Source organism: Lolium rigidum, chromosome 2, assembly GCF_022539505.1.
Source record: "Lolium rigidum isolate FL_2022 chromosome 2, APGP_CSIRO_Lrig_0.1, whole genome shotgun sequence".
NCBI classification, from domain to species: Eukaryota; Viridiplantae; Streptophyta; class Magnoliopsida; order Poales; family Poaceae; genus Lolium; species Lolium rigidum.
Window position 1 is genome coordinate 254,216,319 of NC_061509.1, and position 18,854 is coordinate 254,235,172.

General features: G+C 43.2%; 1 protein-coding gene across 1 annotated transcript; it reads right to left on the reverse strand.

Moving 5' to 3' along the window:
- Positions 1-18,149: 18,149 nt before the first annotated feature.
- On the reverse strand, positions 18,150-18,847 carry LOC124688578. The gene has a single exon (XM_047222238.1). It carries the CDS (start codon positions 18,776-18,778, stop codon positions 18,305-18,307), a length of 474 nt encoding a protein of 157 aa, XP_047078194.1. The 5' UTR covers positions 18,779-18,847; the 3' UTR covers positions 18,150-18,304.
- Between the last annotated feature and the right edge of the window lie 7 nt (positions 18,848-18,854).

Consider the following 18,854-nt stretch of genomic DNA (forward strand, 5'->3'; position numbering starts at 1 on the left):
AAGATGCCGAAGTGCCAGCTCTCGTTTTCTCGCTGTTTTTGGTTTCGTAAATCCTAGTAACGAAATATTCTCGAATCGGACGAAATCAACGCCAAAGTTCCTATTTTCATCCGAAGCATCCGGAACACCCGGAAGGACCGCAGGGGGGCCACAGTGGCCACCAAACCCTAGGGCCGGCGCGCCGCAGGGGGGCCGCGCCGCCCTATGGTGTGGCCCCCCGTCAGCCCTCCCCGCGCCGCCTCTTCGCCTATATAAAGCCCCCGGATCGTAAAACCCGATACCAATTGACGAAACCCACGTAAACCTGCCGCAGCCGCCGCCATCGCGAAGCCAAGATCCGGGGGACAGATCTCTGCTCCGCACGCCCGCCGGAGCGGGGAAGTGCCCCCGAAGGCTTCTCCATCGACACCGCTGCCATCTCCACCGCCATCTTCATCACCGCCGCCGCTCCCATGAGGAGGGAGTAGTTCTCCATCGAGGCTCTGGGCCGTACCGGTAGCTATGTGGTTCATCTCTCTCCTATGTAGTTCAATACAATAATCTCATGAGCTGCCTTACATGATTGAGATTCATATGATGATGCTTGTAATCTAGATGTCATTATGCTAGTCAAGTGAGTTTTACTTATGTGATCTCCGGAGACTCCTCGTCCCACGTGTGTAAAGGTGACAAGTGTGTGCACCGTGTGGGTCTCTTAGGCTAGATTTCACATAATACTTATTCACTATTGAATGGCATAGTGAGGTGCTTATTTATATCTCTTTATGATTGCAGCATGTTGTATCACAATTTATCTATGTGCTACTCTAGTGATGTGTTATTAAAGTAGTTTATTCCTCCCGCATGTGTGCAAAGGTGACAAGGCGTGCACCGTGTTAGTACTTGGTTTATGCTATGATCATGATCTCTTGTAGATTATGGAGTTAACTATTGCTATGATAATATTGATGTGATCTATTCCTCCTACATATGCATGAAGGTGACAAGTGTGCATGCTATGCTAGTACTTGGTTTAGTAGCGTTGATCTATCTTACACTAAAGGTTACTTAAACATGAGCATTATTGTGGAGCTTGTTAACTCCGGCATTGAGGGTTCGTGTAATCCTACGCAATGTGTTCATCATCCAACAAAAGTGTAGAGTATGCATTTATCTATTCTCGTTATGTGATCAATGTTGAGAGTGTCCACTAGTGAAAGTGTAATCCCTAGGCCTTGTTCCTAAATACCGCCGAGTTACTACCGCTTGTTTACTACCGCTCGCGTTACTACCGCTTGTTTACCGTTTTACCGCGTTACTACCGCCGCAATACCACCACCATCAACTACACGCCAAGCACTTTTCTCGGCACCGTTGCTACCGCTCATACTTATTTATACCACCCGTATTTCACTATCTCTTCGCCGAACTAGTGCACCTATTAGGTGTGTTGGGGACACAAGAGACTTCTTGCTTTGTGGTTGCAGTGGTTGCATGAGAGGGATATCTTTGACCTCTTCCTCCCCGAGTTCGATAAACCTTGGGTATCCACTTAAGGGAAACTTGCCGCCGTTCTACAAACCTCTCGCTCTTGGAGGCCCAACACCGTCTACAGGAATAGGAGGGGGCACGTAGACATCAAGCACTTTTCTGGCGCCGTTGCCGGGGAGGAAAGGTAAAAGGCTCTCATACTACGGTCCCAGGTAAAGTATTTTTCTGGCGCCGTTGTGTGTGTGCTCAAAGCTATTTCCTTTAGATCCTGCAATTGCATCTTTTTGTTTCTTGTTTACACTAGTTTGGCATAATGGACAACAATGAGCTTCTTATTCTATTTCCTGAATTAAAACATGGATTGTTTGATGCGAAAATTAAAAAACCTATGAAATCTTATTTGCATGCCGGTAGTAATATTAGTATGAACGCTTCGAACACCATTGTTGATAATGATATAGAAAGTTCTAAGCTTGGGGAAGCTGGTTTTCATGATATTTTTAGTCCCCCAAGCATTGAGGAGAAAATTTTCTTTGATGATACTTTGCCTCCTATTTCGATGATGATAATGATAGTGGTCTTTTGGTGCCACTTACTGCTGAGAGTAAATTTTGTTGTGATTATACTATGCCTCCTACACTTGATGAGAATAATAATGATAGCTACTTTGTTGAATTTGCTCCCACTACAACTAATAAAATTGATTATGCTTATGTGGAGAGTAATAATTTTATGCATGAGACTCATGATAAGAATGCTTTATGTGATAGTTATATTGTTGAGTTTGCTCATGTTGCTACTGAAAGTTATTATGAGAGAGGAAAATATGGTTGTAGAAATTTTCATGTTACTAAAATGCCTCTCTATGTGCTGAAATTTTTGAAGCTACACTTGTTTTATCTTCCTATGCTTGTTACTTTGCTCTTCATGAACTTGTTTATTTACAAGATTCCTATGCATAGGAAGCATGTTAGACTTAAATGTGTTTTGAATTTGCCTCTTGATGCTCTCTTTTGCTTCAAATACTATTTCTTGCGAGTGCATCATTAAAACTCGCCGAGCCCATCTTAATGGCTAAAAAGAAAGAACTTCTTGGGAGATAACCCATGTGTTATTTTGCTACAGTACTTTGTTTTATATTTGTGTCTTGGAAGTTGTTTACTACTGTAGCAACCTCTCCTTATCTTAGTTTTGAGTTTTGTTGTGCCAAGTTAAGCCGTTGATAGAAAAGTAAGTACTAGATTTGGATTACTGCGCAGTTCCAGATTTCTTTGTTGTCACGAATCTGAGCCCACTGCCCTGCAGGAAGCTCAGAAAATTATGCCAATTTACGTGCATGATCCTCAGATATGTACGCAACTTTCATTCAATTTGAGCATTTTCATTTGAGCAAGTCTGGTGGCCTAATAAAATCCATCTTTACGGACTGTTCTGTTTTGACAGATTCTGCCTTTTATTTCGCATTGCCTCTTTTGCTATGTTGGATGAATTTCTTTGATCCATTAATGTCCAGTAGCTTTATGCAATGTCCAGAAGTGTTAAGAATGATTGTGTCACCTCTGAACATGTGAATTTTTATTGTCCACTAACCCTCTAACGAGTTGTTTCGAGTTTGGTGTGGAGGAAGTTTTCAAGGGTCAAGAGAGGAGGATGATATACTATGATCAAGGAGAGTGAAAGCTCTAAGCTTGGGGATGCACCCGGTGGTTCACCCCTGCATATATCAAGAAGACTCAAGCGTCTAAGCTTGGGGATGCCCAAGGCATCCCCTTCTTCATCGACAACATTATCAGGTTCCTCCCCCGAAACTATATTTTTATTCCATCACATCTTATGTGCTTTTTCTTGGAGCGTCCGTTTGTTTGCTTTTGTTTTTGTTTGTGTTTGAATAAATTGGATTACATCATGCTTGTGTGGGAGAGAGACACGCTCCGCTGGTTCGTATGAACACATGTGTTCTTAGCTCATAATATTCATGGCGAAGTTTCCTCTTCGTTAAATTGTTATATGGTTGGAATTGGAAAATGATACATGTAGTAATTGCTATAAATGTCTTGGGTAATGTGATACTTGGCAATTGTTGTGCTCATGTTTAAGCTCTTGCATCATATACTTTGCACCCATTAGTGAAGAAATACATAGAGCATGCTAAAATTTGGTTTGCATAATTGGTCTCTCTAAGGTCTAGATAATTTCTAGTAAGGTGTTTGAACAACAAGGAAGACGATGTATAGTCTTATAATACTTGTAATATGTCTTTTATGTGAGTTTTGCTGTACTAGTTCATCCTTGTGTTTGCCTCAAACAACCTTGCTAGCCTAAACCTTGTATCGAGAGGGAATACTTCTCATGCATCCAAATACTTGAGCCAACACTATGCCATTTGTGTCCACCATACCTACCTACTACATGGTATTTCTCCGCCATTCCAAAGTAAATTGCTTGAGTGCTACCTTTAAACAATTCAAAATTTATTACCTCTTATTTGTGTCAATGTTTTATAGCTCATGAGGAAGTATGTGGTGTTTATCTTTCAATCTTGTTGGGCAACTTTCACCAATGGACTAGTGGCTTCATCCGCTTATCCAATAATTTTGCAAAAAGAGCCGGCAATGGGATTCCCAGTCCCAAATTAACAAACTAAAAATAGACACTCCTCCATGGTATGTGATTGTTGGACGGCACCCGAAGGATTCGGTTAGCCATGGCTTGTGTAAGCAAAGGTTGGGAGGAGTGTCATCATAATAAAACTAAAATAAAAAGGTACTCCTTCATGGTATGAGATTGTTGGCAGTGCACCCGAGGATTCGGTTAGCCATGGTTTGTGAAAGAAAGGTTGGAAGGAGTGCCATCCAAAAATAAAATAAAATGGGAGCCGCTCTTTGAAGGTTTGTCCGGCAAGGGGGTTAGAGTACCCGCTACCATTCGTTGACAACAACAAACACCTCTCAAAACTTTACTTTTATGCTCTCTTTATGTTTTCAAAATCAAAGCTCTAGCACAAATATAGCAATCGATGCTTTTCCTCTATGAGGACCATTCTTTTACTTTTATTGTTGAGTCAGCTCACCTATTTCTCTCCACCTCAAGAAGCAAACACTTGTGTGAACTCGTGCATTGATTCTTACATATTTGCATATTGCATTTGTTATATTGCTTTGCATTGACAATTATCCATGAGATATACATGTTATAAGTTGAAAGCAACCGCTGAAACTTCATCTTCTTTTGTGTTGCTTCAATACCTTTACTTTGAATTATTGCTTTATGAGTTAACTCTTATGCAAGACTTATTGATGCTTGTCTTGAAGTGCTATTCATGAAAAGTCTTTGCTATATGATTCACTTGTTTACTCATGTCATATACATTGTTTTGATCGCTGCATTCACTACATATGCTGTACAAATAGTATGATCAAGTTTATGATGGCATGTCACTCCGTAAATTATCTTTGTTATCGTTTTACCTCGCTCGGGACGAGCGTAACTAAGCTTGGGGATGCCGATACGTCTCCAACGTATCGATAATTTCTTGTGTTCCATGCCACATTATTGATGTTATCTACATGTTTTATGCACACTTTATGTCATATTCGTGCATTTTCTCGGAACTAACCTATTAACAAGATGCCGAAGTGCCAGCTCTCGTTTTCTCGCTGTTTTTGGTTTCGTAAATCCTAGTAACGAAATATTCTCGAATCGGACGAAATCAACGCCAAAGTTCCTATTTTCATCTGAAGCATCCGAACACCCGGAAGGACCGCAGGGGGGCCACAGGCCACCAAACCCTAGGCCGGCGCGGCCGCAGGGGGGCCGCGCCGCCCTATGGTGTGGCCCCCCGTCAGCCCTCCCGCGCCGCCTCTTCGCCTATATAAAGCCCCCGGATCAGAAAACCCGATACCAATTGACGAAACCCACGTAAACCTGCCGCAGCCGCCGCCATCGCGAAGCCAAGATCCGGGGGACAGGATCTCTGTTCCCGCACCCCGCCGGAGCGGGGAAGTGCCCCCGAAGGCTTCTCCATCGACACCGCTGCCATCTCCACCGCCATCTTCATCACCGCCGCTGCTCCCATGAGGAGGGAGTAGTTCTCCATCGAGGCTCTGGGCTGTACCGGTAGCTATGTGGTTCATCTCTCTCCTATGTAGTTCAATACAATAATCTCATGAGCTGCCTTACATGATTGAGATTCATATGATGATGCTTGTAATCTAGATGTCATTATGCTAGTCAAGTGAGTTTTACTTATGTGATCTCCGGAGACTCCTCGTCCCACGTGTGTAAAGGTGACAAGTGTGTGCACCGTGTGGGTCTCTTAGGCTAGATTTCACGTAATACTTATTCACTATTGAATGGCATAGTGAGGTGCTTATTTATATCTCTTTATGATTGCAGCATGTTGTATCACAATTTATCTATGTGCTACTCTAGTGATGTGTTATTAAAGTAGTTTATTCCTCCCGCATGTGTGCAAAGGTGACAAGTGCGTGCACCGTGTTAGTACTTGGTTTATGCTATGATCATGATCTCTTGTAGATTATGGAGTTAACTATTGCTATGATAATATTGATGTGATCTATTCCTCCTACATATGCATGAAGGTGACAAGTGTGCATGCTATGCTAGTACTTGGTTTAGTCTCGTTGATCTATCTTACACTAAAGGTTACTTAAACATGAGCATTATTGTGGAGCTTGTTAACTCCGGCATTGAGGGTTCGTGTAATCCTACGCAATGTGTTCATCATCCAACAAAAGTGTAGAGTATGCATTTATCTATTCTCGTTATGTGATCAATGTTGAGAGTGTCCACTAGTGAAAGTGTAATCCCTAGGCCTTGTTCCTAAATACCGCTGAGTTACTACCGCTTGTTTACTACTCGCTACGCTAGTTACTACCGCTTGTTTACCGTTTTATCGCGTTACTATCGCCGCAATACCACCACCATCAACTACACGCCAAGCACTTTTCTCGGCACCGTTGCTACCGCTCATACTTATTTATACCACCTCGTATTTCACTATCTCTTCGCCGAACTAGTGCACCTATTAGGTGTGTTGGGGACACAAGAGACTTCTTGCTTTGTGGTTGCAGTGGTTGCATGAGAGGGATATCTTTGACCTCTTCCTCCCCGAGTTCGATAAACCTTGGGTATCCACTTAAGGGAAACTTGCCGCTGTTCTACAAACCTCTCGCTCTTGGAGGCCCAACACCGTCTACAAGAATAGAAGCTCCCGTAGACATCACTCGGCGCCTCATCCACTACCTTTGCAAAGAGTAGTAGATTTCCCAAATAAACACTCAAGAGAAGATCTCTCCATAATGAATTATAGCAAGCATGCGTAAATAAAATCAGCACAAATAGTAGAAATTTCCCTTACCAATTCCACTTACCAATAGCGCTTCACTCCCCGGCAACGGCGCCGTAAAATAGTCTTGATGACCCACAAGTATAGGGGTGTATCGCAAGTATCTTCGATAAGTAAGAATGTCGATCCCAACGAGGAGCAGAAGGTGTTGACAAGCAGCTTCGATGAAGGATTCACCGTAAATGCTCGCGTACAAGTATTCAGGGGTTTTTGATGTAACAGATGAATAAAGTACGAGTAAGTAAAGTGCGAGAATAATAATTGCAGCGAGTGGCCCAATCCTTTTTAGCACAAAGGACAAGCCGATTTGTTTACTTATAATGACCAAACGTTCTCGAGGACACACGGGATTTTAGTCTAGTGCTTTCGCTACATACGGCTAATTAATCTTCATTGTTTTGATAAGTGTTGTGTGGGTGAACCTATGCTAATGTACCGACCTTCCTAGGACTAATACATACTTGTGATTATACCCCTTGCAAGCATCCGCAACTACAAGAAAGTAATTAAGATAAATCTAACCACAGCCTTAAACTCTGAGATCCTCGCGATCCCTCCCGCATCGATATACCAACGGGGGCTCAGTGTTTCGTCACTCCGGCAACCCCGCAATTGGCAAACGAGTACAAGATGCATTCCCCTAGGCCCATAAAGGTGAAGTGTCGTGTAGTCGACGTTCACACGACACCACTAGAAGAATAACACCACAACTTAAATATCATAACATTGAATATTACTCAACCATACTTCACTACTAGCATTTAGACTTCACCCATGTCCTCAAGAACTAAACGAACTACTCACGAGACATCATATGGAACATGATCAGAGGTGATATGATAATGAATAACAATCTGAACATAAACCTTGGTTTAACGGTTTCACTCAATAGCATCAATAACAAGTAGAAATCAACACCAGGAGAGTTTCCCCTATCAAACAATCAAGATCAAACCCAAATTGCTACAGCGGTGACGAGGTGCAGCGGTGGAGACAGCGGTGATGATGATGAAGATGACGGTGATGGTGATGGAGATGATGTCCAGCTCGATGACGGTGACGATGGCGTCGATTTCCCCCTCCGGGAGGGAATTTCCCCGGCGGATTCCTCGCCCGCCGGAGAGCTCTTTCTCTCTCGGTGTTCTCCGCCCCGCGAGGCGGCCGTGGCTCTGCTCGACGTACCCTCTCGGCTTAGGTTTTCGGGACGAAGGCATACGCGAAGAAAAGGAGGCGAGAGGGGCTGTGGGCCCCCTCCTCACAGTGGCGGCGCGGCCAGGCCTTGGGCCGCGCCGGCCTATGGGGTGGGCCCACCTCGGGTCCCCTCTCTCTCCCCTCTCCGGCTCCCTTCGTCATCCGGAAAAATAGGATTTTTCATATAATTTCCGTCAACTCGTTGATCTTCCGAAATATTGCATTCCGACGGTGCTTTTTCCAGCAGTAATCCTCGGCTCCGTGCGCGATCCCCAAATAATCATGAAACATGCAAAATAGATGAAATAACATAAGTATCATCTCCAAATATGAAATATATCAATGAATAACAAAGAAATTATGATATAAAATAGTGATGCAAATTGGACGTATCAGTAAACAACAGACAAGTGCATTAAGTATGGTGCGTAATGTAATCAACACAAATATCCTTAGACAAAGCATCGATGTTTTATCCCTAGTGGCAACAAAGACATCCACAACCTTAGAACTTTCTTCACTCGTCCCGCATTTAATGGAGGCATGAACCCACTATCGAGCATAAATACTCCCTCTTGGAGTCACAAGTATCAACTTGGCCGAGCCTCTACTAGCAACGGAGAGCATGCAAGAACATAAATAACATATATGATAGATTGATAATCAACTTGACATAGTATTCAATATTCATCGGATCCCAACAAACACAACATGAAGGATTACAAATAGATGATCTTGATCATGATAGGCAGCTCACAAGATCTAACATGATAGCACAATGGGGAGAAGACGACCATCTAGCTACTGATATGGACCCATAGTCCAGGGGTGGAGAGAACATATCTAGTGCTACCACCTCTTTAGGTGGTACCGTGCTACCGTACAAAAAAACGTATTTTATACGTGTCAAAAAATTATACAGAAAATTGTGAGTGCTCATGAAGCATGTCCCTACAACATCCCAAAATTTCATATCCAAAATCGACATGGACACTGAGAAACAAAAAAGAGAAAATCAGCATGAATAGTGTCATTTTCTGATTTGTCATTTTATGATTTTCTCTTTTTTGTTTCTCAGTGTCCATGTCGATTTTGGATATAAATTTTGGGATGTTGTAGGGACATGCTTCATGAGCACTCACAATTTTTCGTATAATTTTTTGACATGTATAAAATACGTTTTTTTATACGGTAGCACGGTACCACCTAAAGGGGTGGTAGCACTAGATATCTTCTCCAGGGGTGGACTACTCACACATCGATCCGGAGGCGATCATGGCGATGAAGAGACCTCCGGGAGATGATTCCCCTCTCCGGCAGGGTGCCGGAGGTGATCTCCTGAATCCCCCGAGATGGGATTGGCGGCGGCGGCGTCTCTGGAAGGTTTTCCGTATCGTGGCTCTCGGTACTGGGGGTTTCGCGACGGAGGCTTTAAGTAGGCGGAAGGGCAGGTCAGGAGGCATCACGAGGGGCCCACACAACAGGGCCGCGCGGGCCCCTTGCTGGCCGCGCTGCCCTAGTGTGGCGGCGCCCCGTGGCCCCACTTCGTAAGTCCTCCGGTCTTCTGGAAGCTTCGTGGAAAAATAGGCCCCTGGGCGTTGATTTCCTCCAATTCCGAGAATATTTCCTTACTAGGATTTCTGAAACCAAAAACAGCAGAAAACAACAACCGGCTCTTCGGCATCTCGTCAATAGGTTAGTGCCGGAAAATGCATAAATATGACATATAATATGTATAAAACATGTGAGTATCATCATAAAAGTAGCATGGAACATAAGAAATTATAGATACGTTTGGGACGTATCAATCGCCGTGCACCTTCCCCGCGTCTCTCCGCCCTTCCACTCGATGCGCTGGACCGCATCGATGCGTGTACAGTGCTAACGTCGTTAGACATGTGTCGAGCAGAGAAGGGGTACTCACGTATCCCCCTGATCACCAGGCTTCATCCGTTGTATTCAAATGCAACATTCTAATTTATGCATGTACCTTGGGGAGCTTCCTCATTTTATTTAAAGTACATTTTTGCGTTGATCATAAGAGTTTATTTCACTTGATATCTTTTGCTTTGAATGATATTATGGGAGTGATGATTCCACGTTTGTGCACCCATATTCCAATTTAAGTTGTTTATTTTGTGCACAAACCTTGGGAGCTTCCTCATATCATTTAGAGCAATCTTCTTGATCTTATCATAATATCTATATATTTTTTTTGGTATCTTCCTTGTGGTTCATTTGATTGCTTGCTTTATTTGTTAAAGCTTCTTGACTTTGTTATCTTTTTGCAATCTTTGATCCTCGCTATAGTGTGATTCCTTCTGAATATTCGTCATTGGATACGTGCATTTGATTCCACTCAAATTATGAAAAATGCACACGGTTTGGAGGAACTCTCACTATATTGGCCTTCTAAAATTTTCACCCATTTCGGCAATTGGTGCCAATGGGGGAGAAGTTTGGAGGGTTTAAGGGAATTTCTTTATGTCTTTGCTTTGTGCTTAAGCATTTTCCTTTCACGCATTGCACCTTGTTTCTTTGCATAGTTGAATATTTAGAGGAAACTCCATTAGGATTTGAATGCCAATATATGCAATGAAATTCAAGATCATTTACACATGCATATATTATGGGGAGTTTGCTCTATGTATTAAACTTGTTTGTTTATTATTGTAAGGGTATATTGCCCCTATGTGTGGTTTTGGTAATTAGTGAAAACCCCTATGGAATAATGTTTTCATTGAGTTTATATGAAGGAATATTCCATAGGTACTACTTGTATTCCATGTGTTGGATTCAAGTATGGATACCATGAAGATAAAGATATACCTTGTGTATTGTCATCAAGATCATCGATTTGAAGATATATATGTGATATGATCAAGAAGAAGAAATGAAGATGGAGTTCTTATGTGGGACTCAATATTAGCCATGCTCTAGCTTATGTGATAAGCAACGAATGATCAAGATCTTGAGCGCTTGATTCCAAGTGAAGAATTCAAGTTATGGCTCTAAGTCAGTGCCATGATAGTCTCATAAGTTGAGCTATGGTTGACTAAGATTTAGAGCATGCAAACAAATGAAGAATTCTATATACACCTCAAGATAGTATGATAGAGCATGAGAAGATACAAGGTTGACCAATACAAAGAGTGAAGAATAGATTCAAGTTTGGTCAACATATGAAGCATGAAGAATGTGCCACGAGAAGTCATGTGGTATGGTAAGCCGTGTCAATTATGCTTTATGAATTAACCCATCATATATGTTCCCTTGTGTTTTCTATGTGGGTTAGGTATCTTTTCATGGGCATGCATCAAAAGTGAGATCTCATATAGCCCATGAGAGGATGACGTCAAGTGGTGATCGTCATCAAGGTTGAGTTGGGAAAGTTCAAGCTGAGCATCTCAAGAAGATCATATGCTTGAAGCTTGTCGTCCATTTGGTAGTAATGAACATGTGAAGATGTGCATCAATGGAGCTTTCCCATCATGGTGTAAGGGGGAGCATTTGTGAGTCTTCACGAAGCAACAATGATCAAGTGATGCATTCCGGCTTGAGTGGAGCTTGAAGAGTTATCATCAAGATCAAGCGGGATGCGCAAGGCAAAGGTATGGCCTTGCTAGGTTTTCCTTTTACCGGTCTCAAGGTGGTTGTTGGGAGACCGGGTTATAGGATACATAGCCACACTATCAAGAGGAGCTTTCGGTTGGGTAACTTGATCACATCGTATTAGGGAGCTCAACCCTTTGCATGCTTTTCATTCCATAAATCTTGTTGCTTCTTGATGTTTCTCTGTGTGAGGTTCATGATCTTGTTGCTAGCTTTACAACAAGCCCAAGTTCATCAAAAACGGAATTCGTATGCATCTTCTATTGCGTTTTCGAGCTTGGAGGTTTTACCGGTGTCTCTTTTATAGATAGGTTAAAACCTTTTATATTATGTTTCTTACTCAATAGTTGGACTATGATGTTTATATGCATAATGTTTTAGAGGTCGTTGTCGTGATTCCAACGAGCCCAAGATCATCGAAATCGGAGTCCGATGCAAAAGTTACCGCAGTTTCGGTACACAGCCCGGTCCACCGAGTGCTGCTACCGGGTAGGTCAGCAGCCAGCTCGGTAGGGACCGGGTCCAGTACCGGGTGGCTCGATTCTGCCTCCAAACAGTCATATTTTGATGGGCTATAAAATGGGCCTTCTTCCCCATTGTTCTTAGGGTTCTTAGGTACGTTTTTTACCACCATTGTTGACCTTCTTGAGCTTGCTTCCTCTCCATTCCCTCCTATGATTCTTGCATATTCTTGGGGGATTTGAAAGAGGAGATCTAGATCTACAACCTCATCCAATTCATTCCTCCTCTAAGTGAGAGGATCTCTTGGGATCTAGATCTTGGAGTCATTTGTTGATTTTCTCCATTGTTCTTCCTCTCTAACCTCATCCTAGCATTTGTTGCTTTGGTGGGATTTGAGCATGAAGGATTTGAACACCTCTAGTGTTCTTGCTTTGCATAATTGCATAGTGTTGAGCTCTCCACCACGATTAGTTCGAGTGAGAGACTGTGAGCTTTTTACTCTTGGAGGCAGACCTTCTAGTTGGCTTGACGGTTGGTGCTCCGGTGATCTCTTCAAGGAAGATTGTGAAGAGGCCCGGGCTTCTCCTTCGTGGTGCTTGTGAAGTGGTCTTGGAGCTTGCCATCTCCGGAGAGGAGGAAAAACTAGCCATAAGGAAAGGGCCATTATCCTTCGTGGGTTTGGCTCGGAGAAGAAGGTGAGCCTTCGTGGCGTTGGGAAATCCTTCGTGGGATCCCCACCTCTCCAAACGTGACGTACCTTCTTGCAAAGGAAGGGAACACGGGAATACATCTTCGTCTCCGCGTGCCTCGGTTATTTCTATACCCGAGTTTACTTTCCTTGTGATAGCCATCGAGCTTGAAGTATCTATTATATCTTGCTATCACTTGTGCTACATAGATCTTGTGCCTATCTTGCTTAGCTCTAGTTGTTGTTGTTGCACTTAGGTGAGCCTAGCATATTTAGGATTTGTGCTTGTAAAATAAACGTTAGTTTAATTCCGCATTCTTACAAGACAAATCCTTAAGAGTTTCTAAAACGCCTATTCACCCCCCCCCCCTCTAGGCGACATCTCGTCCTTTCAATTATATTCCTTATATAAACCCTATCAAAGAGATTGTCATCAATTACCAAAATGGGGGAGATTGAAAGTGCATGGAGCCTCCATGTGTGGCTTTGGTAATTGATGACAATCCCTATGGACTAATGTTTGCATTGAGTTATATTTGTAGGAGTTTTCCATAGGCAATGCTTGAATCATATGTTGGCTTCAAGGTTGAAATAAGAAGAAATTGATGAAGAATATCAAGTGTCAAGTATTTCTTGAAGATGAGGATGAAGTGAGCCCTCAAGTTTAACTTCAAGACATCAACGTGATGAAAAATGAAGAAATGAAGTGCAAGTTCAAGATGAGCCAACTCGAAGAGATCATATGCTTGAAGCTTTCCATCCATATGGTGATCATGGATGTGAAGATGCACCAAAGAAGAATCTCCCATAGTGGAGTATGGGGGAGTAGTCCGCAAGACTTCACCAAGTAAGCACAATCAAGAAAGGCGGGTTCCCTCTTGTTGCGGTCACGATCGTCATCATCGAGCTCAAGTGGAATGCGCAAGGTTAAGGTTTGTTCTTGATAGGGTCTCTTTCTTATCGGTCTCGTAGTTTAGTTGGGATACCGGTCTATAGGTTAGTTGCCATACTATCAAGAGGGCTCTTGAGTGAGTAACTCGATCGTATCGTTCGGAGAGAGCTCAAACCTTTGCATCCTTGCATCATCATTCTTGGTTGCTATTTCAATCTTATCCATGTGGTGATATAGAGCTTGTTGTTATTTCCATAGAAAGTTCTAGTTCATCGAAAACGGATTCCGCATGAATCACTTATTGTGTTTTCGGTATTGGAGTTTTTCTCAGTTCTACGTGTTGAGAGGTTTCACTCTAAAATCCATAGAAAACTCTACCACACTTGTTCTTAAGCTTTTCACACTTTGTGGGGTAGCTTTTGTCACCCTCTGTACAACAAAATTGGTTTCACCTAAATTCGAGTTTCCTAATTCAAGTTGTTGCATTTTCCATATTGGAGGTTTTATCGGTTAGTGTTTATAGATAGGTAAAACCTTTATTCATTTGTTTATATACTACTTTGCTGGACTTTATAGATAGGTAAAACATTTATTCATTTGTTTCTATACTATTTTGCTGGACTATGATGTTTCTATGCATATTTTTGTAGAACTCGTTGTTGTGATTTCAACAAGCCCAAGATCATCAAAATCGGAGTTCGGACACAAAAGTTCTTAACGTTTTCGTATTGGGTGTATGGCTTTTCTCAGGGACGCCGGCACTACCACCGGGAGCACCCCGACACTGCCATCGGGAGCACCCCGGCACTGCCGGTCAGGCACGTTTTTGACCATAACAGTCAAATCTTTTGGGACCTATTTAAGGCGTCTTCTTCCCCACAGTTTCCTAACTTATGAGCTCATTTTTCCCCCATTGTTGAGTTTCTTTGTGCTTGCTATCTCTCTCTCCCTCCAGTGAATCTTGCATCCATTTGAGAGAAAAGATAGAGGAGATATAGATCTACATCTTAACCAATCAAATTCCTCTCTTTTTGTGAGGGGAATCCACTAGATTTATATCTTGGAGAAATTTGGTGTTCCTCCTACTTTTTGTTCTTCCCCTCTCATTCCCCCAATAGCTTTTGTAGCTTTTTTGGAATTTAAGAGAGAAGGATTTGAGCATCTTTGTTGTGTTCTTGCCATTGCATTGGTGCATCGGTTTGATTTCTCCACGGTGATTCGTGCAAGTGAAAGCAAGAAAGTTGTTACTCTTGGGTTCTTGGAACCTTAGACGGATTTGAGGCCTTTGTGTGTTGATTTCTTGGGAGCCTCCAATTAAGTTGTGGATTGTGCCCCAAGCTTTGTGTAAGGTCCGGTTTCCGCCTCGAAGGAAATCCCTTAGTGGAACCGTGACCTAGGCCTTTGTGGCAAGGGTCACCAGAGAAAAAGGTGAGGCCTTCGTGGCGCTCGGTGTGTGGTGTGACTACCGCATCTTGGGGTGAGGCCTTTGAGGCGTTGGTGTGCATCGAGCAACCACACCTCAAGGTGAGGCCTCTTGTGGCGTTCGGGAGCAGTAAGCCATCGCACCTCTCCAACAGAGATTAGCACTCGCAAGAGTGTGAACTTCAGGATAAATCATCGTCTCCCGCGTGCATCGGTTATCTCTATACCCGAGCTTTTTTACTTACACACTTTACTTTATGATAGCCGTCGTGCTTGAAGTTACATATTTTGCTACCACGTAGTTACTTGTATTGCTTAGCATAAGTAAATACTAGTTTTATTCCGCATTATTTAAGTCCATCTGGTAAAAGTTTTAAATCGCCTATATACACCCCCCTCTAGGCGACATCCGTGTCCTTTCAGTAGGCACGTGATAGCGTTTTAAACTTTTATGTATGTGCATACTACAGGTTCCCTTTATTACGCATAAGTACCACAGTCAATGACAAAAAGTTCTTAGCTTCTTTGAAAGCGTTGCCATATTTAACATTGCTTACCTATCAACAACTCAACTACTCAGATGTCACTGTGTTAGACTTTTACGTGTATCAACATTAGCCGCTCAACTTTTTAGGCAGAAATATCGTGGACGGTGACAATCTACGCCGCTTTCTTGGATGTGTGCCACGTTGAACTCAGCATATGCACGTGTCATCAAATTAAGTTTCGTGGTGCACAAGTGTCAGAAGACATAGCCTTTCTGCATGCCAGCTGGTTTCCAAGTGTAAGCACCGCAGGATGATCTCCTTCATTTAATACCAGCGGAAGCACCTCATGCCCTCTATAAAACCCAAGGCATCCCATGTCAATCTCCTCCAGCAACCCAAGCCCTCAATCAACACAACATTCACCCACAACTACGATGAAGAGTAGTAAACTATTGCTTGTGGCCATGGCCCTTCTACTAGTGATATCCTCATCAGGTATGTTTATTAGCAAGATGTTGACTATATGATGAACTTACACTCACTATAAAGTTTTTCCTTACATAATTATACGTGTTATATTTTAGGAATGGCGACCACCACTGAGATGATCTCTGGATACGCGACGACCTCGGTCATCAGGGAAGGCCCATGCATCGCCAAGTCGTGCATGACATACTGCCAGGAATCGTACCAAGGGGAAGGCACATGTTTCCCCCATGGTTGCAAGTGTTCCTTTCGTAGAGATATTCCTCCATTGAGGAATTAGCTAGCTGCAGCACATCTTTGTCTGCAGCTTGGTTCTTGCACGGCATGGGCGTATGCCTATTGCATGAATAAGGAAAAATTTTGCTTTTTTTTAAATCTGTGTATTGTCCATCTTTGTTCCGAGTCAAAATGGAAAAACCAACAAAAATAATAACGAACCTACCAAAGCAGTGAATTAAAACTAAAACTTAGGAGATAATCAGGTAAAATAAAGAAAAATAATAATAGATAGACAGAGAGAGAGTTTGAACAAAAAATGAATAAATAAAGAAATAAAATTAATTTCTAGATGGCAAAAAGGATAAATCCTTTTGGAGGGAGGGGCACAAGCAGCTATTTTCTGAGCCATTAGATTTTCATCCAAGGGTGGAGACATCATCTTCCTCGTCCAGACCTCCCCAACTCGCGTGTTTTCAATCTCCAGTGGCGCCGCCGTCTCCTCCTCCGCCCATCCACCCTGCCCAGCGGATGTCCCCCGCCACCCGCGGCCGGCGGCGCTGAAGCGACCGCCTCCACCTCCGGTCTGCCGCGGCCCGAGCCCTCGCTCTTAAGTCAGGCGAGCAGTGAGATTGCATCCGGCGGCGGAGTGCGACTACACCCTGATCCAGCTAAACTTCTTCGCCTCCGTCGGCGCCGTCGCCTCCGCGTCGTGCGCCGCCTTCGTATCGGCCAGGACTCGCCCTCGCCATCGTCGCCGCCTCGGGCTCGGATCCGTCTGGAGTAGGCATGGGAGAGAGAGGAGGAGCACTCAAAACGCCTGATCAGATCGACTGGAATTTGAAAAAAAAGTAGTCGCCCGTGAAATACCAAATCTCTAATGATAAACAAGTAGAAAGTCGGTAGGAGAATACATTCGATCGCAAGATAAACAAGCGTCACATAAAAGAGAAATTTACAAAAGCCTGACATGAACACACGTCCTTCTTGAAGGTTCAGGGTGTCACTCATGGCCAGTTCTGGCCAGACCAGCGCCACCAGATTCAGAGCTGGGGGGTTGCCAGACCAAGCAGCTCCAAACGATATGTGATTTGTGTGTGTATCCATGCATTCTGCATCTCTGTGATCTCTATGCATTCATTGTTCATGTCATTATATGTGCGGCTTGCAAAAAAAAAGTCATCAAATCTTTCATTGGCTGATGATGCATGAAGGCAAGATATAGATGAAGAAACTCAAGAAAGCCCGAGTGTCTGGATCTTGACCTGTTTTGCTTTAGGGGAGTATGTTTTGAAGATTTCCTGTGTCAGGACACAGTTCTCCTTTTACCTTTCATGGGAGCTGTGCTTTGTTTAGCTTTTTTTTTTTTTTTTTTTTTTTTTTTTTTGCGAATTGTGCTTTGTTTAGCTTGGTTATGTTGTTCCTTGTGTTGGGGTTGTGGTGTGTGCGCTTTCAATTTGTAAAGCCGGTGGTTCCCAGCGGTGACTTGGTTGTAAAAATTCTTGTTTCTTTGCTATAAAAAGCAGGGCCTTCTGACCTTTTCTCTAAAAACAAAGGAATTGATATTGGTAGGGCATGTATTTATTCATCTTATCTTTTGTTGAAGGACTTCACAACATACTTTCATCTCCATTGTTCAAACCACCATATCTTTGTAGCTAGTAAAATAAGGTACAGTACACACACACAAAGCTAAGTGTGTAGGCTACTATCTCAACAATGGCAACATGGTAGTGTCGAACTTGTTTCAACGGACAACGAACAGATATATCAGAATTAGTACCCTACAAGGTGTATTTTCTCCTGCATGAGGTCAACGAATACAACAGTCGACAGATAGCAACGAGGCTTTCACGAAACACTATTAACTCGAGCAGCTCGCTTGCCATAAAAGCCTCTTTCGAAGATTCATGGCTTCATATCCTAGATTGAAGGTTCTCTTTAATCGCTGTACTTTGTTAATGCCCAGATGGGAGGTCCGCTTCCTACATGCTGCAAAAAGAATGAACTTATGGCACCACAGGATACGGCACCACAGGAGCAACCCTGGCAACATCCCACGCGACCCTCATCACGCCACCGTGCCTCGATTCTGCCTCTTGGAACGTTCTTCCAGATGTCTCGGAGGGGTGAGGGAGCTCCCTCCATTTCTCAATCTTAAGCTCCATGACATCGATAGTACAGATCTGTGCCCCGCCCTCAACTTGAAAGATCTTCCCCCTGCCAATTGCATTCCCTTCGTTGTCAATCAACAAAACAGGACAACCAGTCTCAAATGATAATGGTCTTGTAAAAGGGTGGCTCGTCATGATGTTTTGGTTGAACTCTGCCTGTGTAGTTGGATCATTGGTGTCTGGGGCCACCAGTCTGTTGCCCTTGGATATGCCTAGAGCATTCAGCACCCTCGAAGGTGGCAAATAGCTCTCCTTGACAGCACTTTCTGAGGAGTCACCAAAGTGGGAAGTAGCTGGTGTAGATGGCATGTCAGCATTCTCACTCTCATATGGGACTCCTCTTTCTTTCACGAGGCGAGCATGCTTATATTTTCTATTGGTCAGC